This window comes from Struthio camelus, chromosome 14, assembly GCF_040807025.1.
Source record: "Struthio camelus isolate bStrCam1 chromosome 14, bStrCam1.hap1, whole genome shotgun sequence".
NCBI classification, from domain to species: Eukaryota; Metazoa; Chordata; class Aves; order Struthioniformes; family Struthionidae; genus Struthio; species Struthio camelus.
In genome coordinates this window covers 18,083,962-18,111,458 of record NC_090955.1, presented here as the reverse complement: position 1 = coordinate 18,111,458, position 27,497 = coordinate 18,083,962, and the positions used below count along the sequence as shown (strand labels likewise).

At 40.8% G+C, this 27,497-nt stretch overlaps 1 protein-coding gene across 12 annotated transcripts in view; it reads right to left on the bottom strand.

Annotated features, from left to right (window-relative positions):
• The window catches only part of WNK2 (WNK lysine deficient protein kinase 2), a 124,475-nt gene that overhangs the window by 16,573 nt on the left and 80,405 nt on the right, over window positions 1-27,497 (bottom strand). For 4 of the 12 annotated variants that reach the window (XR_011144021.1, XM_068960261.1, XM_068960255.1 and 1 more), the window contains exons 13-27: window positions 26,091-26,405; window positions 22,948-22,997; window positions 20,057-20,222; window positions 19,856-19,972; window positions 19,532-19,699; window positions 19,273-19,318; window positions 17,999-18,115; window positions 15,841-16,934; window positions 13,997-14,069; window positions 12,005-12,060; window positions 11,245-11,927; window positions 9,996-10,210; window positions 7,590-7,802; window positions 6,609-6,707; window positions 1,415-1,459 (exon numbers count right to left, since the gene is read on the bottom strand). Coding sequence is in view for 11 of the 12 variants with exons in the window: in XM_068960261.1 (XP_068816362.1) it covers window positions 1,415-1,459; window positions 6,609-6,707; window positions 7,590-7,802; window positions 9,996-10,210; window positions 11,245-11,927; window positions 12,005-12,060; window positions 13,997-14,069; window positions 15,841-16,934; window positions 17,999-18,115; window positions 19,273-19,318; window positions 19,532-19,699; window positions 19,856-19,972; window positions 20,057-20,222; window positions 22,948-22,997; window positions 26,091-26,405 (3,457 nt within the window). In the remaining variant the exon portion in view is untranslated. The remainder of the gene's footprint in view (window positions 1-1,414; window positions 1,460-6,608; window positions 6,708-7,589; window positions 7,803-9,995; window positions 10,211-11,244; window positions 11,928-12,004; window positions 12,061-13,996; window positions 14,070-15,840; window positions 16,935-17,998; window positions 18,116-19,272; window positions 19,319-19,531; window positions 19,700-19,855; window positions 19,973-20,056; window positions 20,223-22,947; window positions 22,998-26,090; window positions 26,406-27,497) is intronic. The other 8 variants (XM_068960264.1, XM_068960260.1, XM_068960258.1 and 5 more) reach the window with 7 other exon arrangements.

The following is a 27,497-nucleotide window of genomic DNA, read 5'->3' as shown; positions in this document are numbered from 1 at the left end:
ACACCTTTGCTTAAAGAAATGGTCCAAGTCCAACGTATTCGTATTTTCCGTCATTATATCACCTGAGCCGCTAGCTGTCATGCCCACAACCTCTCTCTAGGTGAAATTAACGGCTAAGAGGGAAGGAAAGACCGTACTCCCACTGACACCCTCGGCATCAGACTTGCAAAGTCTCTTCACAGAAGACTGCCTCAAGAGAGTGTGAGGCAGTACATGTTATTTGCTTAGAATTTCACTTGATCAAGTCACATGCATTTTAAAAACAAACGTTAGCATTTGTTTTACTTGCATGAGTTTATTGTCCTCCTGGAAAAACTGAAGGGTCACATCGGTTACAAGTATGGTTGGCCTATTATGCCGCAAAGGCTACAGAAACTTACAGTCTCGCTCTATGCGTTAAGAGCGTTTACTCTGCCTTCTTCACATTACTGAGAAAAAATCAGGCCCATGAATGTACAGAAGAAAGAGGAGAGAGGAGGACATGAGTGGGTGTGCTAGTTTCTGACACAAAGATACAGAACTTCTGGTATAGATAAGCAGAGAGAAAGGGTATTGACAGAGATTTAGTTTTATAGGCCCACATATTTTTAGAACAACTAGAAAAATACCTGTCCTATTCATGCATTGGGACCTACAAGTCTGACACAGCAAGATTAGCAATGAGCAGCAACTGGAGGTGCATGAATTTGACCTCAGCAGAAAGTACAAAGCAATTTACTTTTAACAAACAACACGTTTGATATATCTAAATATTTTAAATAAAGACCATTTCTCCAAGCAAAAAGTTCATAGAACTGTAGTCAAATTATTTGTATAAGCAAACAACACCAACATTCAAGTCTTTTTTCTGTTAATCGGTTTCCAGCCAAGAAACTCAAGTAAATTAATTAGTCCTACAGTTATACAAAAACCTTTAAATGATCATGCATTCAATCTGCAATGTGACTGCTAGTGAATCCTGCTCATTTCCTTTTCCTTTTTAGGGGGGAAAGGGTCCTATAAGAAGATAGGTATTTTGACAAAAAAGCTCTTCAATTAGTGTTTAATGTTTCATGCATCTCAACTGGAACAAGGCTGTTTTAAGTTATGAATTCCTTCAGCAACAAAATTGCAGTCATGTAAAGCTGTGTATTTAACACCAGACATAACACTTAATCCAGTTTTCTCACCGCATGCGTGCACAGTTCACACACAAAGAATACCACAACTGTCTTGCAGCATGCGTGGTTCCCAAAACATCACAGCACATGCATTATTATGAAGGAATCTTAATTTGTACAGTCTAATTTCATATCTGTGCAAGTGCACCAGCTCTAAGTATTAAACAACTAGCTTTGAGTAAAAATAAAAAACAACCCCCCAGAAACATCCCATGCCATGAGGAAATACTGAGAAACAAAAAAGGGATAGTTACTACTACTGTGATCTTTGCCTAGACATAGTCGTTTCAAGGTGGACCCTACAAGGTAAAACAATACAAGACACACAGAGTTAGGTAAGACTAAGCATGACAAATCTGATGGACAAGCTTCTGTACTTTTAAGCAATCAAAAGGTAGTTATTATGCAAGAAAGGACAGACAAAGTCAGCAGTTCAGGTGAGAAAAGGAAGTCTAAATAACTGGACAGCTCAAACCTTTATTAATGTGCAGCCATTCAGAAGCTTTAAAAAGTACAATAGCATGCCAAAAGCAAGGTCCCATGACTTGAAGGTGCTTTTTAAATTTTTTTTAAATTGCCTTGGCTTCCTAATAGGAGATTTTGATTCCTACTCTATTTATGCAGGAAATGATGTCAATTCAGTTTGTGATAGGAGGCCAAAAATGCTTTCAGGAACAAGTAAAGCTAGTCTGGCTGCAAAGACAAACTGTAAAACAACCTCAAAAGTCCTGTTTTACAAGTCCAAAAAGATACATTGTTCTGCAGGTCTGAGGCCAATTTTTTTCAAATATTTTGTTAGTAGGATCTGTGTCTAGATGTGAGACTCTGAAGTTAAATTAATAGTAACCGTGAACGAGTTTCCCCTATATCTTGTTCAAGTGCAGAAGGATAATCCAGCAGAGCAGCTGAGTTTTCATTTAACCAAACTATGTTTTTTCATTATCTTGTTACATCTTTCATCATTCATTTATGTATTCAGTTGGACAGACAGTATCTACAGTGCCAGCAGTGTACAGAGAGCCCTATTTGACTGTCAGATCTTGCCAGACATGAGCAGCATTTGCTATTTGAGTGCCAAATTTCCTGAAAGGTATTTTGGACTTGAGTAAGAAGAATATCATTATGGTATGAGAGGAGATGAATATCTGGTATGGGGCATGGCAAGTTTATTGTGAAGAAGTGCTTGAACACATGAGCAAAATCAGAGGGCTGGGCAAAAAATAAAATACAAAATATATGTGCTGTTCCTGTATGGTAAACTGGTGTTAATATACTATGCAACTGCGCCAGAAACGCAGCTTGAAACTCAGATTTCAGGCCCATGTTGACAGAGGCTCTGAATGAGTCTTCAAAGCAGAAAGGAGACATCACTCAGAGACTGGAGAAGAGAAAACAGAGGAAAGAGGGGAAGAGAAGGAGAAAAAATGTTTGTGTTTTGATATGGGTGGCATGAGGAGGAAGAGAAAGATTGCTTTGAAAAATTTTCTTATTATTTCATAAATATTTTAACGAAGTTGTCTATTCTGTGAAAATCAAAAGGACACGACTACAGTAATGTCTTATGCAAGTACGACTAAAAGTTCAGTCTCAACTCAAAGCCTACATGACAAATACAAGTCACATTCACAAGTGAACAATTTGTGTTGCCTTTTTAAACTAGTTTTCTTGCTTCTTTTCCCCTCAGACATACCTTACTTTGCCTGTTTCTTAAAGAAAGCTAGCAACTCCCGTTATAAATACATCAGGGTAGTAATACTAGAATGCTTTTTTCTTAATTGCCCTGCAGCAGTCTGCATACACCACTAGGTAGTTTTGGCACCACACGCATGCAAATGAAAAGCAACTGCCTACAAAAAATAAAAGCAGGCAGCCGACTGCTGTACATCCTCAAATGCATATAGAAAACCTTAATCACCAACCCCTCCCCTTCCTGAAAACCAAGTCAAAAACTTATATGCACCTTGGATGCCAAATCCTAGCTAGGGCCCCAGATAACAGCAATGCCGGTCACCTTCACAAAGCAGCCACACGAAGGGAACCTACTTTAATACAATTATTACGGAGGGGTCAGTCGCCAGCAAGAGCGCTGTTTTTTCTAAACTGCATCACTCCAGCACTTTGCTTGGGAAATGAGAAACATTATCTATGTGGTGATATTGCCTCAAGCAGAGGCGGACAATCATCAGCCGAGTATTTGGTTTGTTGTTGTTGTTTTTTTAAATTCAAATCCAATTTAAAAGTGCACTTTACCATAAAGGTAAACCGAATCACTACGTTACCTATATTGCTTCTAAATAAAGGTGTTTAATAGCTGAAAGGCTAAAGAGATGGACCATAGGCAATTAAGATTTGAAATCTAAGCTTGTAACAGTTCAGCAGAGTGTTTCCCCTCCGATTCCATGTTTCACGTCTGAGAAATTATGTAGCTATTGCATCCTACAGGACAAATCCACTGTCCCGTATTTGCACCCTCACAGCTGCCAAAAAGCTTGAAAGCTAAAATAAAACTGAAATTGCAACAAATTTAGACCATTTCCATAATCACATATTCACATACAATAAATTAACTACTTCAGAACAGACAGAAATGGCCTGACATCGGATTACAAGTCTAAGCCAAATGGAGCTTCTGAAAATTTCACTTGTAACTGGTGTAAAACCTTCCCTAAGGCACCCTTGCAGTTTAGCCGGTTGAAGGAGCTCAGGCTAAAATGATGCCGGAGCCCATCAAAACCTTTTTATTCCATGAAAAATGCAAAGGCAAAATCAGCCGTGGACCTGGGGGTTGTCAAAAACCAGTTCCGGGAGACCACTGCGAAGCATTCAGCTCGATGGGTATCGTAAACCAGGAAAGATACAGGGAAATCTCTGTTTAAAGCATCTGATTTATTTATTTATTTGCTTTTTTTAAAAAAAAGGAAGGCTGCTAATTTGTCTGCTAAGACCTACATGCCTCACTGCGATTTCCAGCCTCCCCAAAGCGCTGTTTGTCCTTAACCAACCGCGTGGATTCGGAGCATTTCTGACAACGGAGCTCAGCTTTTCCCACAGCTCCGCAAAGGAAACCGTGACTCCTGCGATAGACTCGGGACCCGAACTGGCAAGAGCCATCGGAGAGCTGCCTGCGCGGGAAAGGCCGGTCCCGTGCCCGGCGCCCAGCCTCCAGCGCCGCCTGGCCCCGCAACACCCCTCTTGCAACGGGCACGACGACGCCTGTAGCGCCGGAGCAACCTGCGCCCCACCGCTGCTCCTGGCCCCGGCGGACATCCCCGAGGAGCGAGCCCGCCGGCCTTCCCGTCCTCGCCGCGGCTAGCACCGCCGCTCTGCGCGCCCCAGCCGCTCGGCACGCGCCGGCTCCGCTTACGGACCGCGGCGGCGATGCCGGCGGCCCCGGGCACGGCCAGGCAGCCTCTCCGACCTACTGGGAACGCGAGTTAAAACAACCTGCAAGCCCCATCAGAGCCTCCCTAGCAGTTCAGCCGTGGAAGAGTCTAGCGGCTGGAGCGACGGGCGCCGCTTTGAGCGACGTGCCGCGATTTGGGACGGCGGCCTCAGGATGAGGGGCCTGCCGTCCTGTCCCTGCCCTCGGGTGACCCGGCGACGGGGGACTGCAGATCTCATCCCCAAACACTTTGCTCAAGAGCACACGGCCTGAGAACGGACATCAGTCAGTCGTGCCGAGTTATTTAGGCACTGGCAAACATTATGTTCTGAAGTATTTACTTCTTCCCTTGCTTTCATTCACAATATCCGTGCACCCAAACATCTTTCTTTATTTAATACTTATCTATTTAAACTCCCATCTCCCTGTCTTTTTACATCCTACCGAATAGTAATTTTGTGAAAGATGAATGAAATCACTTCTGGGAATTATATGTGCAGAAGAAGCAACTACTGTGTCCACTATAACATCAAATGGAAAAATTTGTGCACTGAGAATTCCTCTCAGGTTCTTAGAAAAACACCTGAATGCAAAATTGTCTCAGGACTTCAGTGGCTGTTAAAAACTTGAAAACTTGCATGATAATAAGTTCAGTATGCTGAGCAGTAAAAACAAAACAAAAAAAAAAAACCTCAAGATTTCATGAATCTGGGTGTCTTGACTTTTAGGGACCTCAAAACAAAAATCAACTTTTTAAAAACATTGTTTATTTATAAAATAGAAGGAATATATTTGAGTGGTCTTGTGCCTTTGATCTGTACCACTTGGATAATGATGAGCAATGTATAACTCCAATGGGAGATCTGATATTAATGCAAATGAACATTTAATTAACCAAACATTTCCTCAAGAACATTAGCCTCACTAACATTATATGTAAGTGGCCTATAGTACCTGTTCAGCACAACATATCTTTATTGTACAAGCAAAATCTGTTTGCCTAAAAAGCAGCATATAGGATTAGAAAAAAAAGGTCTACATGTTTCAATTAAATAGCCTTATATAGTTTGGTTGAATTGCCAATTACTTCAAAAATCATAGAAATAAGGTACAAATAGCAGGTGCACAATTATTTAAAATAAAAAATACTGGACCCTAGCAATCCATTTCAAAGTATCATACAAAAATCTGATATCACTTTTTACTTCTTTATGCTTTGATGAACTGCTAATTGACTTCATCTCTGAGGTCACATAAGGTCATAAGAAAATAAACTGAGTGTAGTACTTCAGCCAGATCAATTTACATTACAAAGTTGAGGGCACTCTCCTTTGGAGTAACCAGATCTTCCCACTACTCACAAGTGCATTAAAAAGAGCTCACTTAAACTAATTAAAATAAATGAATGGGGAAAAGCCCACCTAGAAAACAGATTTTGAAAGAACTAGCTGGAGCACTATCGTCTCAGCATTTCCACATGCAAAGAGTAGGAAAAAAATTAAAGAAAATAGAGTGGATATAAACAGTACTGTATAGTGGGTTAATACAGCCCTTGTATGGAAGTTATACCCTTCAGTGACCTTCTAGTACTGTATCAGCTTGCTACATGCATGTCTTCATAGTCCAAACATGTGTGAAAGAGACCATTCGTCTACAGAAGGATGGATTTCTTTTTGTTGTCGCTGGAACCGGGACAGCAGACATGTATATTTGCCACATTGCAAATAAAAAAATTACTTCAACATAAATCACATAAAGTACAAAAGCTTTGATAAGTCTAGGGTAAAATTTACCATAAGGCTATATAATAAATGATGAGATCTTCCACACATGCTTTTGATGCCCAGCATGAGCCAAAAGCAGTGCAAAAAAAGCTTTCATATGAAAAATTAATATAAGGCGTGTTCATGATGATTACTTAAAAGAAAGAAATATAAAAAGAAAGAAAAGATGGTTCAGAAAAAGGGGCATCCTGCCAAACATATTAGAGATATAAAAGATGAACTTGGAAAAAGGTGGTAAAAGAAAGATGGACTGTGATAAAATACAAAAGAACAAATACAAACAGATGGACAAAGACACAGGTCCACTGAGGAATCTGGTACGAGGTTTGCTACTAGATTTATAGGTCACTCTCTCAGACGTTTGGTGGAAAACCGTCCAGCCTGCAAATGAATATAAAGGGAAGAAAACAAAGACACTTATAAAGTACAGGTAGCTGTGATCAGATGTCCTATACCATCAGTCAAATCAGCTTTGTTAGTTAAACATCCAAATCTCCATTTTAACTTTGCCAAAGAGGAGTAAGTTAATTGACCATAGACAAAGGATGCAATAACAGCAGAAGAGGACAGATAGGTATTTTGCAGATTAGTTTGGCAGGATGTGCAATGAAAGGAAGGTATTTTAATCATCATTATAACTTCCAATACGTGTGGCAACAAGATCAGTCAAAGCCTGTGGAGGTGTGCACTGCACAGAAGTATCAAAAGTCAGGCCTAGGGCACGCAGCCCATCTATCGCTCTACAGGCATTTACCTGGGATACCAAGGTCATGCATGACCTTAACCCCTTAGATAATGCAAACATAACTTGGTCCTCAGCAATTTTCCATACCCAAGATGGACTGATACTTTAAAATGAGGAACGCTGAGTCTACCGATATCAAGGGGCTAAGAAAAAAAACAAAAGGAACTAAAGGAAACAATCTCCTGTCCTTCTACACTTCCCCCCCCTCAAATCAAGAAGGCAGACTCCAGAAAAGATGTCAGTCACTGCTGGTAAAAGTAAAGCGTATTTCCTTCCTAAAAACTAGTATGCCTTCGTAAGTGTTGACTCTTAACATTTTGTAAGATACTTTATTTTGTTTTTCTGACAGTACTGCAATGATATTTTTAAAGATAAGCCAATCCTTTGGGTTGCCAAAGGTTCATATTTTTATATCGCTAGAAGTGAAAACCACTCCTGAAAGTTTAAGCATAAGGGAAGCAAACTAATTTTAGCATGTGCTGGAAGACATGCTGAACAGTTGGTATGAAAAAAATCACCTTGGGCAGAGCTCGTATTCACATCGCCTCCTTCGGGGCCTACGCCGGAGCAGATGTCAGAAGACAAAGAGGCTTTGACAGAGCACGGCTGCTGTGTCTGAACCGACTTTCCAAACGTGGCTGAAGAAGAAGTTACTGCTGTTGTTTCAGGAGATCCAGACTGAGTTTTAGTAGCTTCTTTGTGAGGAGAGTCTTTAGAGTCTGACAGATTATCTGAAAGAAAAAAAACAAAAAACATGCGTGCAATGGCTAATACTAGGAAGCTATTGAAGAAAAACAATGCCTAAAAACAATCACTAATTTTCCACGAAGAGGAACAGCAGTTGAATCGTAGACTTTAAGGGTAACCTACATCAGAAAATAATGTACACGTATCATTGATCCAGATTCTCCAAGAAGCTTATGGAGTAAATTTAATATTTTATAGTTTATTTTCTGCTTTTTTTTCAGAAAGACTGAGTTGGAAGCTCAGAAAGAACACTGTTTAAAAAGACTGAGATTTGCAGAAGTGCCTTACTAGGAGAATGAAGGTACAGAACGGCTGAGCAGAATAAGTAGGGTTGCACTCAGACATGAAATGTGAATGGAAATAAATAAAAAGTTGCTGCAAAGACTAGAAGAAATTTTTTATCTGTACCTATCTATATAGTTATATATAGATATATAAGTATCTATATAAAAATATCTATATGTCTCAAACTAAGAGGTTTCAACACCAAAATAAATTTGGAATTTATTTGGGATATGGATTATCAGCAAAAATTAACTAACAATGAGAATGACAATTAGTGTACATGAATAATCATATCAGAGACTCTCTGTCCTTAACCCCTGAGAAAGGGCCTAGAAAAGCCAGAACTAGAAAAATCTAAGCAGTCAAGGATGAGCAAGACTCAGGCATGAATACAGACTTAACGCAATAGCGCGATAGCACAAACTTTACACAATGCCTCAACAAATTCAGAAATAATACAGAGGAAACATATGAAGGAAAGCATGCCCCAATGAAGCATTCTGACCAAGCAGATTTCTGGTCTCTAACTGAAGGCGATGATGGAAATAAAGCAGAGAGGCAGGTCACTTTATGCAGGGACAAGCTTGATCTGTTCAGGAAGGAAGGAAGCACACAGGTATGAGCTAAGGCAGATGCATGAGCGGAGACAGTGATGCGAGTGTTGTGAGTTGACAGAAGGGAAAAGGCTAGAAACAACCTGAGAACCAACTGGAAAATAGATGGACATCGCATTAGAGACATTCAGAGCATTTCATCACAAGGAAAGGAGGTAAAACTGGTGCAAGACAGCCAAGCCACAGCTAAAAACATATGAAACGGAAGTAAAATCTGCTGTCTTATTCACTTTTAAGAGAGAATGACATCACCCAAAATAAAATCACACTCAGTGAATTAATTTGTATGGTATCACTTATTAGGTTAGTTATACATTCAAAACTTACTATTCCAGTGCCATTCTGAGTTTTCATTTAATTGACTGAATATTGCTTCAGTTTCTACATGAAAGAACCTTGAGATTCAAGGTGTACCACAAAATATCTTGCCTCTCAATATCTTTGTTTTCCTATTTTAATTGAAATCTGTAAAAGCAAAACCTCTTAAACCTCTCTGTCTATAATTAAGACTAGCGTAATGAAATTTTAAGTGGCTCTATAATACAGTGGCTTTGAAAACAAGACCTACCAGATTTGAAATACAAGGTTAATGTTAGAAATGTTTCTAAATAACAGAATGAACTACGGTGAAGAAAAATAGTCATATCTATTCTACATTCTGCTGAAGAACTAGGCACTAGGGTTTATCAGGGTTTCCCATGTGAATTTTATCTTCATATTTTCCAAACAGATAATGACTCAAGACTGTCGTGCTGTTTGAGTGTATTTGAAAAATCTCAAAAGTACTTCTGATAGTCAAAGTATCCATCACTGCTTTGGAACTGCTTTCACTCCCATCCTCTGGGGGAGGACACAGAGCAAATCCAATCCAATCTTATTTATAGGCCTTCTTTTAAGAATAATAAACAACAATAACAAGATACAGCACATGATCAATGTGGAATTGCAGTACCTACGAAGAGATACAAACATCAATAAATTGCATTTGGAAGAAGAATGAGAAATTGTAAGCAGGCTGTATTCCAAATTAAAGTGGGATGCTGTTTTCCTGCCAAGCATTATAACTGATGCAGAGAAGATATGGATCAGCACTAGGCAGCTGTAATAGGACAGTGTCATAGGAAGCCCACTTCAGAAATGGTCCACAATATGCGAACTTGAGTCACAGGAATAAAAACAATAAAGATTCAGTACCTTTCCCGCAGTCCTTGCAGTTACACAGCAGACCCATAACAGATATAAGCAACAGGGGGAGGGAAAGCAACCTAATGTACCTACTTGTGCTTGATGTTCCACTCCTGAGCTGCTGAACCAGAGGGTTTAATAGTTTTCCACCTTTCAATTTATTTTTGCTGGTTCTTCGGCGACGGCCACTTGGTGGGGCGGAGTGCAGAAAGCCCATGTTGGGAGGAAGGGGTTTCCCTAACCGAAGGTACAGCGCCTCTATCTCATTCTTCTGCTGAGTCTGAAGTTCGGCAATTTCTTTCATATGCCTAAATTAAAAAAAAAAAAAAAAACAGAAACAAAAACACAAAAAACCCTCTGCTAGCAGTGTATTTGATAAAGCACCATATCTTGACGGTATAGTTAGTTATAAAAAGAAACAATACATTATTTGGCTATACAGTAAGTCACTGCTCACCCAAGAGCATGCACAATTTATAACAATCAGTTTGGAGGAGTTCAACACGAGGAAAACCAAAAGAGCTTCCACAGAATGACACTAGAACATGGATCATCACCTTATCTATAATGCAGAGTGAACAGTGCCATAAAGTCGGTTTAAAATCAGACCTACAATAGTGCAAAGAGATGCATCTTCTGTTTTCAGTAAAATCATTATCCAAAGTTTGACATTTTGGCAAGACTGCAGTCTAATGCTAGTTTCTGCTCATCACATGAGAGGAAAGAACGAACTATTCAAATCTGTAAAAACCTAGCTCTTGGGACCAGCAGCAGATCAGGCTCCTGTCAGGCTCACTCAGCCTACCTCTGAGGCTGGGCAGAGGAGTTAATATTTAAGCACCCTGAGAGCTGGTGTGAGGTGAAGTGAGGGTTTTAATCTAGCATCTGCAGGTCTGACAGTCTAAAGCACTCCTGCAGATAAGGACAAGAAAGGACACTAGTACAGCTGTCTACGCACGTGTAAACACCCAGATTATTTTTATGCAGACTTAAATAGCATCCAGATTGGAACCTAATACTATATATGAACATATAACAAGAGTTAAGGCTTGCTACCAAGTTAACATACTTTTCAGTAAGGAAACTGAATATGAGAGTGCAACTGACTTGGTTGTCAAAAAAAGTTATTTTTGATTCTACTTATAAAAGGAATCAAGGAACAAAACGATGCATAAAATAACGCAGTGTGACCGTTAGGGGAAAGTCCTAGTGATGCTTAATTTTCCCAGCACCTGTTTACTCAGTATTGCTATTAAAACATGCATTCCACTAGCATATGCAGAGATGCTGCCTAGGTATCTTAACACAAGCTATCCTAACACTGTCCACCAATCCAACATACTTTTCTCTCAGGTTCTGCAATTCTTTCTTCATATCTGCATCTTCAAATTCTGAATCATTGTCACTGCTCATGTATGACGACTGCGAGTGGAAAGATGTTATGTTGATGGTAGGAATTTTTGTTCCCTGACCATTAAGTGAATCAAGGCCTTGTGAATTAGGTTTTCCAGATCTCTGCAGAAAAGCAGCTGCTTTTTTAATTAAGTCAGTGGCTGCACTACTGCTTGGTGGGGATGGCTGAGCAGCAACAGGCTGCCTGCGGAAAGACTCATCAGCAGAATCACTTGAACCCTGGTCACAGAGGACATCGACAGAAGAGGCTGTCTGCACGCGTCGGACAGCTGTCTTCAGGTCAGGGCTGGAAGGTAGCTCATCCAAATAGACGTCTGGGGGTGCGGAGAACCTTAAGCAGTGTGGCGATGCTAAAGTTAATTCATCTTGTGTGCTGATTACTGAAAACCTGCCAATAGTTTTGGCTGGTGTACTGCTGTCATGAGTTTCAGCCTGTTTTCCATAGGAACCGGAGTCTAGAGAGTCATCCCTTTGAAGGTTATTTATCACCCCATCTGCTGTAGATATCTGCATTAAATTATCTGTGTGTGCAGACGAAGTTGTGGTCTTTGCCTTCTCATTCATTTTAGAAGTTTCCATCTGTTTAGCTATGCTTGATGATGTAGGTGCAACCTGAAGAAAACAATGGAGATTAATTTTGAGCGTAACTATACCAATCAAATATAAAACTGTTTGTAGTTTCTACTTACCTGAAGGAGACCTTTCACTGTAGCAGCAGGAGCTGAAGTGATGCTTGCAGCTGAACCTGTTTTATAAGTTGGGGGGGGGGGGGGGAAAAAGCGTGTGGATGCTTTAGCATAATAAAAGCCAATGTTACCAATATGGTAAACTGTAGTGCAATAAAGTGCAGCACTGAAGATTGATTTAAATATCAAGTCCCTGTAATATAGGATCTAGAAAACTGGACTTTTAAAATGCAGTAGGCAATAGTGATAACAACACAAAATATCCACAGGAAGGTAGTCCGTTCAGCCTATTAATTCTGTTGATTTGGGCAATTCAGATAATAGTAGGAACGTGGAATTTCATTAGCAGATAGGAAAATTTTAGGGAGAAAAATGGAAGGAGAATGATTTCTGCATGGTACATTGGGCTCACATTAGTAAGTTATTCTTGATATCTGGGGAAAAAAAATTGCACTAAGATACTCATGCACATAAAATGCTGCAGTTGACCACAAATGGACCATTGCTTCGTGCCTTTCATTTGACAAATACCTACACCAACAGTTTAAAGTACCTGGAACGAAGCTAAACACCACACTGCTAAAAGTGGAAATTATAACCTGAAAAGATGATCACTTGGACTACAAAAGCACAGGAGAAGCAAAACATTGCTGGCAGTGTTCAAGATGTTATTTAACAACCTGGACACTGTTTTTGAAGTCAAACCAATAAATGCAAGCTTTTCGGAAAGCTGTTTTCTTATGGCACATTACACAGTGAACATAAGGCAAAAATCTGTTACTTCATAGTTCTGAAATGGTGAGATATGTTAACTGCTTTATGGTATCTAAGCTACATTAATTTTAATACACAGTGCTACGTTTTACTTGCATATTTTCTTCTTTTAGTGAGACAAACAAATGTGAAAAACCCAGGCAGAGTTTTCTTCTCATATTGGCTTAAAAGCAGTGGACTCCAACGGCACAAAGGGCTTTTTGACAATTTACCTCATTTAAGGCCCCTTACTTATCCTGCAAAAACTATATTTCTGTGCAGCTTGAAGGAGGCAGAGAATTAGTTTCAGCTCTGTAAGGCCAGTCAGATTCTGCAAGCTGCCCTGATTGCCAGGAAGTCAGGTTGAGACCTGCGGGAAAAGCAGGTTTTCCCAAAAGAAAGCAGGACATCATGTGCCCTTGACAAGGGGCAGACAAAATTTCCTTGTTCAGCCTTGGACAACCAGCAAAGACAAAATTCCGCTTTGTGAGTGAGCCCACTGCATGCTCCTGGCAACTCTGCTTTTGGGACAGAACAGTTTGATGTATACATGCTCAAGAACAATCTGCGTTATCACGGAAACCTGGTATCCAGCTGCCGTGACAGTCTTAAAGAAATGATAACCTCCCACATGACAGCAGCAGCAGAGAGTTGCAGGTTCCTCAACTCTTAAAACTTTGATGACTTACATGACAGGTGGGGGATTAATTACCCATCCTAAACAGTTTCTTGTGATGGCTCCAACTACGCTACTGTGGAAAGTGCCACTGTATCCAGGAGCACCATGAGGAAAGTACTGTTCACTAGTTCTCCTTGGGACTCTCTTGAAAATCCTGCAGGCTTGCAGTGGAGGGGCTACCCTTGATCACATCACTTTTGTCAACTCCTTTCTATGAAATCCGGGAAATCCAAGTGTTTTTCTGCTCAGGCTTTTTAATGGCATTGAAATTTACTCTTCAAAGTGCAGCAGTCCATGTGACTACCCTGTACCTAAGGCCATGGAAACACACTTATTACTTATTCATGGTTTAAAATAAATCTGCCTGTGAGGTAGTCTATTTCTGGTAAGCTTGACCAAAACGAGATATTTAATGTTTGTTATATTACAACAGGTTCAGCAACGCACTGTGCTGAGCACTGTTCTGCAGTTAACCAGAAGGATGAGCAGAAAGAGGGCACAGGAGAAGAGGTGCATGCGCTAGTAGACATATCATTACAGTTAATCACTAAAACTAGTGTTACCTTTTCTGCTTGTTGACCCACCTCTTGCTTCTGAGGAATCAACACCGGTGCCAGCGACCCCAGATTTTTCGAACTTTCAGTAAAAGGAAACAAGAAAATGAATTTCAGTCTCACATGCACAAAGCAGGAAGCCAATGCATTCTCTCCTTCTCTTTCTGCAATCACACTATGTGGGATATGAAACCCTTTTACAGTGTTTGTGGAGTTTGCTTCTTAGCTTTTCCTTCAGCTCCTCCATTTTTTTCTCCCTTGGAGCGCCAAGAGGGGCAGTGTCACAGAGGGGACGACTGCAGCCTAAGCTATCGAAAACCAGGTCCTAAATTACATATTCCACTTTTGATTTTTGTTTTGTTTTGCTTTTCCAGCCAGACTGTACACGCTAATGCTCATTTCTTCAGAAATTCTGTGCGTCTTTCTTCTTCTTGGCACAAATTTTAACAGGACAAATTCAAACTGCTGCAAAAACATAACACCTTTCATAGAGAAGGAATTTTAACTGTTCTAGAAGGTCATTTATCATTATAAGCAACATGCTCTAATCATTTACTTAAGTGCTGCCACCTCTCCAGTGAAATACAGCATCTTTCAAGTAGTTTATACAGCTGACACTACATGCAACACCCTCATCCTTGGCAGTGCTGATGTAACTATCTTTAGAAATGCTACTTTTCAAGTAAGATATACACTGGTCTTCTGGCAGAAAGTGCTGCAAAATTTCATAAAGTCAGCATTTTCTCTAAAAGACTGCAACACAGGTTGGCAGTATCTTGAGTCAATAATGACCTAAACCACCTGCTCCAGGAAAAAAACTCAGCTTTCCTTAGACGCTTCCCAGTGAAGTCTTACTCTGTTAAGTTCACGGGAAGACAAAAGAAATCATTCCTAGAAGCAGAACAAGCTTCTACCTATAGAGCGTCTCATTTTAGCTGCAGCACTTGAACAGAGCAAAGGCTCTCAATGTGTTTATTGTATTCAGACTGACTTGGAACTAGGTATTATGACCTGTGCCATTCATTTATATAGAAAATTCCTATGGAAGCACAGAAATCTCATGTTCTTTACTACTATAGCTCACTTCCAAAGTGAGAATACAGGCCATGTTTGGAGCCTAAAATATTCCAACAACCTTCTACATATTCTAAAATTAGTGATAAATGCACAATAGGCAAATTAGACACCATCACTAATAATGTGATAATCAGTACTAAGCACGACTATTTATAGGTTATAATCTGTCTGTAATGGAGTTCTGTATAACTACTGTATTCCACTTCACCTATAAAATGTGGCACGTTTTTACAGCTTGACTGCTGCTATTTGAATTTGCTGCAGCGCGAGGAAGGGGTGAACTGTGATATCCCAATCTAGCCAGCTACACACAGGAACAAGCAACAGAAGATACAATGTCAGAACCAGCTGCCCAGCCCAACGCTACCTTCTTCATCAAAACTTGGAATGAATACACCCCCTGAAGCCTTCTACATTATTCACCTATTAAAGAATTTTCACATCTCTGCCTTCTCTATAAACAGAAGAGAAGGAGAAAGAATTAAAATATTATACCACTTTTAAACTCAAAGGCAAAATTTAGCTTTCATTCATAAGTATTTATGCAAAATGAGTTAGGATGCATCTGGCAAGGTAAGAATTAGGAAAACTTTCATGCTGCAAAGCAGTCAACAGACACAAGGTAATATACCAGGCAGCAGCAAAGTAGACTGTCTAGGGATGCAAGTAATCTATACATCTCCTATCACAGCCTCTCTGATTCTCAACTCTGCTCTGGTGCTGTCCAGACCGGCTGCACCTAGCGGTGTAAGGGGCAGAGTCATTGCAAGACTAACCAGAATAGGACAAGGTGAGATCTCTGATGGCATAAGTGACACAAATTGGCTCTCAGTGGCTTTTGCTTCCTGGCAGGTATCTGCATCTTTATGGGCTTGCTCTCTTAAACCCAACACCAGCGCAGGAATTTGATCTTCAGTAAGAGGTGGCAAGTTAAATTCATTGTCCCCCTGTTCTAATGGGACAAAACTGTCTGGAGTCCCTGCTGATGCAGAAGAAGTTGGAACATATTCCTGGTAAAGTAAATTGCGTAATTTCTCATCGAGGCTTTTTATCGTGTTGTCAACAAAGTCCACCCTGGGCGGTCCTTCTCCATCCGACTCCACGGTGCAGGGCAGCTGCTGCGGCAGCAGGCCGATGCCCACGCTAGCGCTGGTGACTGGCTGGCTCTGAGACAGCAGCACGTGCTGCTGAGATGCCACCACGGACGCCTGAGTGGGACTTTGCAGCTGAGACCCTGCCAGGTTGAAGGAGTCAGCTGCAAGAGCTGTGGGGAACACATGGTTCATGAAGGAGGGCTGCACTGCCCCAGGCTGGCCGGCCTCCGGCAAGTGGGGGACTTGCGCCGCAGGTTGCCGCTCCAGAACGACATTGTCCGGGAGTGCGGGGAGTGGGCAGAGCTCTGCTGCCTTCGCAGGAACCGGGGGGGCCGGTTTGGGTGGTCCGACACTGCAGCATGCTATCTCCACATCGGGCACGCACAGGCCCTCGTCCGCCTGCGGCTGCGCGTGCTGTGGGGGCTGAGCGGGGAGCGGGGCATCGGGAGGCTCCTCCAGCAGAGCCACGCGGAGGACCGAAGCACCGGGCTGAGCAGGCACTGCTGCTTTGAGCGGGGAATACTCCAGCTGACCTCCGGTAGCAGCCACCTGCTCTAGGATATTGGGAGCAGGTGCTGGTAGTGCCAGAGCAGGAAAATCTGCCTGGCTCTGTAAGGCGGCTGAGGATGCTGCAGCAGGAACCTGCGCCAGGGACGGAGCAGCTCCAACAGGGCTGTCACATACACTCGCTTGGAGAGGAAGCTGCTGACAAGGTAAGACACCAGGCGTATCTGTCATCGCAGGCTTCACTGGTTGATCTTCTGACTGCTCCAGGTCTAGAAGGCATATGAGCATCAGCTTAACTTTTTGCAAGCCAGAGTGAAGCACAGTGAAACACAGTGCAAAACTTCCTGCCTCGTTTTAACCACAGTGAGACCTACATCTAGCCTTAACTGATAAGGGTTTCCTCTCAGAGGATCATCAATATATAGCTAAGATAGAACTATGCAAAAATATTTAATAAGCAATGTCCTTTCAATGAAAACAGCAGTGACTACATCTTGAGCTGCCTGATAGTGTAGGGTACAGTTTTAAAATACAGGGACTTCCCTGTAACTCAAATAAACATTCCTAATTTTGTTCAATATCATACACTCACTTAAACTTCCTGACTCAAATTTGACACGAAAGATATCTGTACTCATTTTGAGTAGTGACTGTTATATAATGAAGTGGAATTTTACTTATAAATTACTCTGTTTCAACACTTCAGCAAAAACAGCAAGGCCTGGATTCTTCAAATCACGTGAAGTCCGTGGCATGTTTTCACTTGCAAAATAAATACTATAAGGTCTAGGCTTCATAAAGCATATTGTTTTTTAGGAGAAGGAGAAGGTACTTTTCCAGATCTCAGGAGCTTTTCCTCATCATTTTCAAGTCAGTGGCTGTTAAGTGCAGCCTTAAGCCAAGGTAGACACACGTAGGACTTCTTCCTGCCCTTTCCTGCCTTCCCCAGCCCATCACAGCTTTGTAAGGCAATGATGGTAGTGAAGAGGATTTTTTTCCTTTTCACTAGCTTATTAAGCAATCACCTGAGAACTACAAAAGAATTTTTAGATAAGAAAAGTTATTGCATTTACTGCAGCAGTATGTTTTGCCATATAGCACAGAACTGGTAGATTGCAGCCCTCTAAAATAACACTGAAGTGCCACTATATGCAAGTTTTCCTGTCATTATTAGGTAACTTATTGAATATTGCTACCCCAAGATAGGCAGAGGAAGAGAATGAAGGCTAACTGAACAGTCACAATGAAATCATGGGAGAATTGAAGAGAGATGACAGAGCAACTTCTGAGAAGAAGATATTTTCTGAAAAATGTAAAGTTTAAAGTTAAATACCTGGGCCTTCAGAGTGCTGTGTACTCTGAGGAACTGGTGGAGAAAATTCTGGTGCATCAGTAGTAGGATTTTCCACAACAGGACATATAATAAACCACCTTTTTCCAGTATGCAAAACTAGAGATGAAAATAAAACGTTAACACAATAGTTTATATTCATTCCAGATCACCTGGCAAAACATAGTCTTAATTCCTACATTCAGAAAGAAAAATCAGAACTTCCACAGTATTAACAGAAATTAAAACATTGGCTCCTATTTGAGTGTCACCCCAGAGAAGCTGCCTTCTGGAAGGGGGATAGTGATGCATTCTGGGTCTGCCACACATTTTGAGTAAGTTTCTGGAAAATTTATTTTCAAGTGCTTAAACTTTTAGAAGGATAATAGTTACATATATGAAAATTCTATTGTGGGTACTGTAAGCAGTTTTCTCACAATGGAAAAATTCTTTAATTTTGTAAAGTTTATCCTGCTTAACTTTCCTATGTCGGAAGTGTTCTAGCTACTATTTCCTTCCAAGTCCTATCTCAAAGCCTGACATATGCAATTGGCAAAACAGAGCTATATACACTTTGCAACTTCCATTAGTATAAATATCAATGGTATGTTAAAAATGGTGCGCTGAGAAAATTATATGACTTTTATAGGCAAACCCCCCCAGGTCTTTTGAGCTGATAATGGAGTTCATGCAGGATCATGCAGTTTCTGCACCTGTCAAAGAAGTTTTGAATTTTCCTTCTTCCCCTATAAACATGGAGAAAAATACAGCACTATGCTCAGTAACATGAGTTTTCAAACAATGCTTTCTCCAGCAGAAGTTTAATTTTTTCCAGCAGCATACTAACAGAAAGAATAAGCCCCTATTCCATTCCCTTCCACTTATCTGTAAAACTAGTGGACACACTTGGGTTCAGAAAGCCAAAACTCGTTCTGAAAATTCAATGAGATTACCAACAGAAACACAATCTTTCAGCTCCTTTTTGCAAACGCAGTTATTGTTGTGAAAAGAGCATGCTTGCTTACACCTTTTTGGCTTTTCCACCTTCTATTATCAGCTTGTGTGATTCAGGAGGTCCCTACACATCCCCAGACGATAGTTTTATCTAAGTTAGGCCTGCACTCCTGAAGGTTGCTAACAGCAACAGAGACTGCGGTTACACCTATAATTTCCAGATGTGTTTCCAGTCACTGGTAATTGGTGGATGCCTTCCTCCATATAGCAAACTTCTGCCTTAGGAGCTCAAAATTAAGTTTGTATTCAAAAGGCATTTTTACCATTTTGTTGATACACAGGCGTCTTCACTTGAGACTGCCGCTTCTCCTATTAAAAGACAAAAACAAGACAGAAGAACTAGCTGTCTTGGTATCAATGCAAAAGTAGCGTCATTCCAAGGAACAGTCTTATCGTAAGCCTCAAATGAGGAAAAGCATTACTTTTCTGGCTAAAAAACTTTTTATAACACAGGACATAAAGCTAACCTGCAGTAACTATATATTACGAAAAAGGATTCAAACTCTGTTTCACATTTCTTACCTCATTCATTTCCAGTCTATCGGTATCTTGTTGGGGACTTATCCCCTGATCTGAACTTCGTTCTCCTTCTGTATCTTCGCTGAGCATATCTTCTGCTTTATCAATAATATCTTTCATTTGTTCAATAAATGTCTCTTTTTCACTCTGCAATATGAATTCATTCTCTACCTATAAGAATACATAAAGAGCAAAACAATAATGTTCTGGTTAATGCCTAGTTCCACAGTTACCTGAAAGCTTGCAACAAGCGTGCATTGAGGACGAGTTGGCCGAAGCGATTCGTTACATTAATAGACTTCGGGGAGCTGCATCACCAAGTCTTACCATGTAAGTAGCAATTTCCTCTGGTGCATCACCATCCAAATCAAACTTAAAAGTAACCATTTTGTGATTATGTGTTTCAAGCTGACACTCCACCATCTTATCCCCTGTGTTACAGACCTGCAGGCAAAGATTAACAATGGTTATTTCTGGTACCACCAAGCTACCTCGGATGTCACCCTCAGTCAAAGAGGCTGTACTTGCATTTAATATGGTCAGTTTTGGTCTGCTGGACTTTTCCTGGCGTGAACGAGCACGTGTAGATTTCTTATGTTTCTTTGAAGGCTTTCCTTCTTGTTTTCCACTTCCTATCACTCCTTCAAAGCTGTCACTCATCTCTTTACCTGAAGCAACATCTGGACTCATGTAGCTTTGTAAGGAAAAGGGAAAAAAACAAAAAACAAAAAACCCCCCCACCACACAGCACAGAGTTATACAAAGATAAGATACAGAAAAACAGAGACTGCAAAAAAATTGCATGCCTGTACTTCTGGCCTAAATTTGAGCAGCTCCAGAAAGATGCTTAGTAAGTGAATGGAACTACTCCAAGTCAGGCACGTACTTTGGCTATCACATCTAATCAGAAAAGACCTATTAAAGTTTCTGTCAACAGCAGTGAAAGTCCCACCACTTAATACATCGCTTCATTCCCTAATCCCGTTTCCTCAGGGATCCTTAGAGTCCCTCTCTGAACTGCAAGGATCCCTTCCGGTTTTTCTAAGCTTCAGTTTTACCAATTCCTGTCTGTTCACACTCACAGCAGAAAGTTTAAACGTGGTCAGTTTATCTTAGTCGGAGAGGTAGGAAAAGAGCGAGGAGTCGGTACAGCCCCGAATAAGTTGCCATGGCTGCCATCTCTGCGGTTCTCAAGAATCCGAAAGAAGGTATTATGCCACAATATCGCCGATGACCAATGTCCCCAGCTAGTAACAGCATATTATTTTTAGCAACCAAAACACTAACTGCTAACCTTATTGCAATATGACATGTACAGAAAACAAGCTTGTAAGTCATTTGTGAAGCTGCAGGAAACATTCAGAGATTCACAGAAAACATGGCAGGAAGAAACCCTGTAAGGTCGTCTAGTCCATTTATTACCCCAAGGCATGATCAGCTCTGTCTAAACCACTCCTGACAGACATTTGTTTAAACTGATCTTAAAAAACTCCCATGAGATTTCATAACCGCCCTGGACAACGTATTCCAGTGTTTATCTACCTGTACAGGCATAAATTTTTTTCCAAGTGTGACCTACAGATCCCTTACTTGAATTCAAGGCCTTTACTTCTTGTTCTAACTGCACTAATCATAAAGAACAGCTCATTTCTACCCACTCTGTAGCTGTTTTGTACGTGCAGCTGTTATGGTAGCAGAGCGAGCATAGTTTGTGCATAGAACATATTCTAGCTCATTTCTTCGCTGCAGCTGCCAGCCATTTTACTTAAATGCCTTAACCCTCCGCTCCGTGAAAGTGCAATCCAACTCAAATGCAAACGGTTATATGCGCACCCAGAAAGCGGAGGCCTCCCTTTACGACTATGGGACATGCTCTGACACGGACTCTTCGTGTTGCCACAGTCATGACAGTGAGCTTCTCAAGCACGCTTCTGGAATAGGGATGTACGAATTCAATAGATCATTGAACGTCTGACATGCCTTTTGACAGCAGAGTAGATAGCAGTCTTCTCACTGGGTGAGAGTGAACTCATTCTAACTTACACTTATAGCCAGAGCTAACCTATAGCCAAGAAAAATTAGGTTTCACTTTCCAAGAAAAAAGCATAGAGGTTCATTGAAAGTCCAAATTGAAAACAATTTTCCTCTACCTTTCCTCGGAGTCATAGTATTTTTCCTTCACTAGGATTCTACTTTTTCTCCAGCAGCATTTAAAAGCAGGGAATCCTTAGGAAAAAAGGTTTAATTTTAAGGTTGCGGGGTTATATTCACTTGTGCCTGACTGACTTTTTTGGTGGGGCAGAAGGAAAATCAGTAAGAGCTAGAAGCCTTCAAGTGCATAAACTTAGTTCGTCTTGTCTATTCAGGAAAATAGGAAAGGGTCACTAAAGTCTTAGCACCAGGCACAGAATCCTGTAGCTTTACAGTCAGGAAAGATGAATGTGGTGCAAGTGCCTGCAGCAGGCAAAGCACTCGGGTGCTTCTGGATGCACACTTTCATGTCTACTTTAACCATACGTGAGTGCTGACAAGGCTGGCTCACTGCTGCCACGAGGTGGGAGTTGTGGGGTGGGGGGCGCAGCGTGTCTGGGGAGGAGAGTCCTGCCCCACGAACAGGTGCCTCTGCCCCTGTTCATCTCACGTGCCTGTCAAGCAGCCAAAGCAGTGAGCCTTCCTGCCCAGGGCTCTTCCTCACCTCTTCATCCCATCCTTGCTCGGTTCCCTTCTACTTTTCAGTATGGAAGTTGGCAGATCAGGGCTGGCAAAAACTGAAACTTGCTTATATTTCTGATGAGTCTTGAGCTGGCTCTGAGTGTTACCATTTGTCATTACTTCCGTAACAGGCGTTATTTGGGCACAGAGCTGGCTTTGGCCACATGTCCTAACTCTTGTTACAATGATATCTTTAAAGGCGTTCAGTGCACCACTCTCATCCATACACACCGTGCCCCATAGCACACCTGGGGATAGATCATTACAGAAGAAACTGGTACAGACCTCACCGTTAGAGACAGAATAAACTATATACCCAACTGTACTAGCGTAGGATGTCTTTCTACAGATTCAACATCATCAAAATCTGGAACTGTACCACTTCAGTTATTTTAACAAAAAGAAAAATCACATGCTGAAATGAAAGTAAGCCAGTCGTCATACATACACGAGGGTTAGGATACAGCACCCAAACTAAAGAATTAACAGAGCTGAGGATAGAGGTGAGCTGAAACAGACACACTTTGTACATAATAGTTATTTTCTCCCTAGACTTGCACCCTCTGTCTCCCTCCTTTTCATCAGCTCCTGCTCTTCTCCTCTCACCAAAGCCAAAGACCAGGCTTCTGGCTTAGCGTTGTAAAGAGAAAGAGAAGAACAGCCTTCAGAAAGGAAAATTTTTTGTGCCAAAGAGATTATAATGATACCTTTCACAGCTCTGTGACAGCGTCTGAAGTTTGTCCTGTATTGCCTGCTCCTAAAATATAAGGAAAAGTCATGTAGGTAAACACATTATATATGCATTTGAAAAACACTTTTAAGCAAGCTTTTTGTTACCGAGGCTCCAGTAATCCTAAACCGTTCCACTTAGCCAATTTTCAGAACATGAAAATATCCCATTTTACCCTCCCCAACATCACTTCTGTCCACAGCATGAGCATCTATGCGTAACCACTCTTAAGACAGAGCTCCCTGACCTGTCAGTTCTCTTCTGCTGTCCCTAAAGTAGAAGAGGTGGTGAAAGAAAACGAACAGGTCTTCACCATGATGGAACAACATATTGCATGGCAAAACCACACATTGGCACCTACCTGATCTTTTTTCTTTTTCTGAATGCATGTAGAGTATAATCTAATTTGCTTTATCATTTTGCATCATTTCCTGAAATATGGTAAGTATTTTCGGTGTGTTTGGGTTATTGAGAAAATCTCTTGCGAAGTTACAAATAAAAGATGTCTCTATTAACAAATACAGCCCTCATACCATCTTCTTTCTCTTGCTTTCTACACAGTAGAAATTTTCCACAAAAGCTTCCTTCTTCACTGACTGCAATGCTAGGACAGACATCAATGTACTAACTTTCTCATTGTGTAGACCTGTTCTCACAGAATTTGAGATGATGCTACTGGCCCTACTATAACCATCCTACCACATATGTAGGTAACATACACAGACAGAAGCATACCTGTATACGTATATATACACACAAACACAAACCTATTCATAAATACACTCACACACATATATATACACACACACAAACATGTATATAAATCCTACCATAGACTCATAGTTAGAAACAAGCCCCTTGACTATTATCACTACACATTAATACCAGAACAATTTGCAGACTGGAGTAAAAAGCTTAGAGATTAACAAGTCAACACCACTTAGTGTTTATAACACCGTACATATGCCATGCTGAACTTGACTGCGATTTCAACAGAACTGCAAAATTAATGAACACTGAGAACACAGACATAATGTATCTAGATTTTAGTAATGCACTTGATCAAGTGTCTTACAAAATCTCATTTGCCTAATCAGTTCAAATTGATTTGCATATGAGCATTGCCACAAGTTCAAAGAAAATACAGAGATGAAAACGGTATGGCAGAGTGGCAATGAAATGCAATGTTTTGAAAATGTACAGACATGAAACTCTTCTTACACCCAAGAAAACCTCAGCAATATATGTCATAAAATCAACACAGGGGAGCACTTGGATCAGTTTGACCTTTATATGGAGAGTCACAGTTTAACAGTTACGCTTTTTGCGCAAAAAACAGCTGTAATGAATTTTAAGTGTTGACTGTTACAGCTACAGGATTCCTGTGTCTCTCGTAACAGCGGGGCAGCAGAGGACACCACCTGCGCTCCCCAGGGGTTTGGCTCTCACTAGAGATTTTGCAGGTGTGAGTAGAGGAAAGAGAGGCTTCAAAAACATTCGGCCACCTTGCTCAAAATCATCAGGCTTTTTCCACTAAACACCTTTTCTACATTACTCTGGAAAAAGAGGATCAAAGAATGATTTTGGATTGTTTTCATAAATTGAATGAGAGAAAGGAGTTAACCTACAGATGAAATAGGAGAATGACGTTAACACAGCTGTTAAATGTTTCTAGACACTTGATAAAATGACAAGGACAGACATGTGCCTCAGAGAGCACTGATTTCTTGGGTAACATATGACAGCTTATATCCTCCATATCACACTGCACTAGAGCAATGAAGTTTATTCATATTTCTAGAAACTCCTAATGGGCTGGGCTCTCCATCACAGGCTGCAGGTTTGGCACCAGCATCGATTCTGACCCTGGAGCTTGTGCACACAAAAAAGGCAGGTCAAAGGAGAAATACCTTGAGTAAGGGATACGTTTGATGCAGCGAGGTTTTACCCAGGGATGCTGTAAGTGAAGCACCACAGGCTACTTCTACTGTTTCTGCTACCTATATCTAGCCTATAGGACAGAAATTCACCAGGCTGAAGGAAATATCCTAAATCCCAGCGTGACAAGAACTAGGCTGCCACTTGGTAGGAGGACAGGCAAAACGGGGACGCAGAATCTAGTCTGGTGCCAGTACTGTTACTTACCATCTCTGCAAGAGGAGTTAAGCTGTACGTCTAATGAGATTCACAGGTTCTACTGTGTAGGAAAGGGATGCTACAAGTGCGTGAAAATACGGGCAAAAAGAGATTTAGTTTGAAAAGACGGAACCTGTTATTTTGGGAGGAAAGGTACTTCAGAGCAAAGAGGCTCAAGAGGAAGCAAGAAATCTGACAGCAGCGTTGCCGAGGGACATTTCCATACAGAAGTGGAGAGGAAATCAGACTTATTCACTAAAATCTGGTACAAATGCCAAAACCTTTGTTTTGCTTTGTTTATGAGTATCTAGGAAAGAAGTGAAGAGAAGGAAACATTCTGTAACATCTCTCAAGACTGATGTTTAGATAATTATGAGAGTGGAAAGAAAAGTCAAAATGGCAAACAGGAGGAGCCAACTATTTTATAAAGAAATGCAGTAAAAGGCATCTTGCTTATATGACCACTATGAATTGGTAATGGCTACAAATATTTGAAGAAACAAAAATCCCAGGGCTAGTACAGGGATACAATGCCAAATGAAATGGGAATAAGGCTTAAGCTGAAGAGCATGAAGAGCTTTTACATATGAAATACTTTGTAAGGCAAATGATGGTTGTGCAATTGCTCGAGACATTTAAAACAAGACTGGACAAAACGTGGATGAAGCTCCATAGAAAATTCTTTACTGACCCACGGCACTTAAAGAATGTAATTTCTATTTCTTCTCTTATCTGTGCTCAAGTATGGACAAAGATGTGTTTAGTAGCTGACTTGTCCTGCTGCCTCATTACTTCAAAGGGACATTTCTCAAGTGGTCAAGGTACAACTTATAGTTTCTAGTTTCATCGGAAATAGCCAATTATTTGCTGACCCAGAGTTATTAGCATCTAGGACAAGCTGCTCTATACCATGAGCATGGATAATCTACCTTGTGAAATAAGCCTGTGACCATAAGAAGGTTACTTAGGAGGAAATGGCTCTACCTCTTGAGATGACTCTGTAATTGCCTGGGCTGCTGAGCAGGGCACTGGGAGCTGCTGACCCAGAGGCTGGGACAGGTCTGACTGAAGCTGCAGAAGACCAGAAGGCTGAGGAGGCAGACAGTGATCTATGGGCACGGGTGGACTAGCTGTAGCAAGGCTGCCATGAACCTGTGAAATACTTTCTGGTGCGACGCAGGGAGGCAGTAGCTCAGGCTGCAACTGCAAAGGTGGTGACATTACTATCGAAGGCTGCACAGGCAGTACAGGCACCTGGGCTCCAGTTTCCAAAGCATACTGAGTGTGTCCAGTAATCTGCTGTAACACAATAGACACCTATTAAAACAAATCTCTGCTTAGAATGCTTGTGATTTATATTGATGACAAGGCACTAAAGTCACTGTAGTTCACAGAAAACCAATTATCATTGTGTAGGGAAAATATATTTGTGTGGTCTCTGCTTGAAAAGGAAGCTACTCAGAGTTTAAATTTGCTTTAAAACAACCAAATAAAAGACAAAGTAGTCTTTCTGCACAGTTTTGAAAACGTGTGCATTGCTGAAGTGTTATTTAATTGGGAGAAACAAAACCAAATTTTGCCTAGAAATTAAAATCTTAGATTATGAACTCATTGTCTTGAATACTTTGCTCTATTTTCAATGAGCATATACCAGTGTGCATGCAGAGAAAAGTATACTCTCTACCTGTAATCTAAATTAGGATTTTTTTTACTGTAATATATATAATGTAGAACCATTAGCTAGTATAGACTACGTGACTGAGTCTTTTTTTTTTTTAACTGAATATATACAAGCATCTTACAGAACACACTGTTTTCCATTTAGTTAAAGCACTTAAGATACAACTGTCCTCTTGAAATACTACACACTAAGGCCCGTAATCCTACAAACACTTCCTCAAGCGATTTTAAACAGGTGAAGTTCCGTTTATCTCCGTGGATTTCTTTAACATATTGAAACAACTTGCATGCTTAAGCACTTTGTGGGAACTGGACTGATACGACTGGATTCCAGCTACCTTAGAGACTATGTTGTTACTGCCTAACAGCTGAGTTGCACATTTAAGGACAGAACATTCTCCTTTTAGCCACATTAAGTACTTTTCTGAGGGCACTTAACTTGTGGGAAAGGGAAAAAGGGAAGAAAGGAAAATATGGAAGAAAATAGGCTTTTAGTACTAGTTTAAACTCTGCATAATTTTTACTTGTCTTTCAAAGTATTTATCAGCACCTAGAGATTTAGAATATATGGGAAATATAAAAAAAAGGACTCATGAGAGTGGGGCCATAAAATTTCACTACTGCATGCTCTGTGCACATTCTGGATGTGAGCCTAAATTATTACTCCAGGATTTAATGTGGATGCAGCGCGGCTTGCAACATGTAACATAG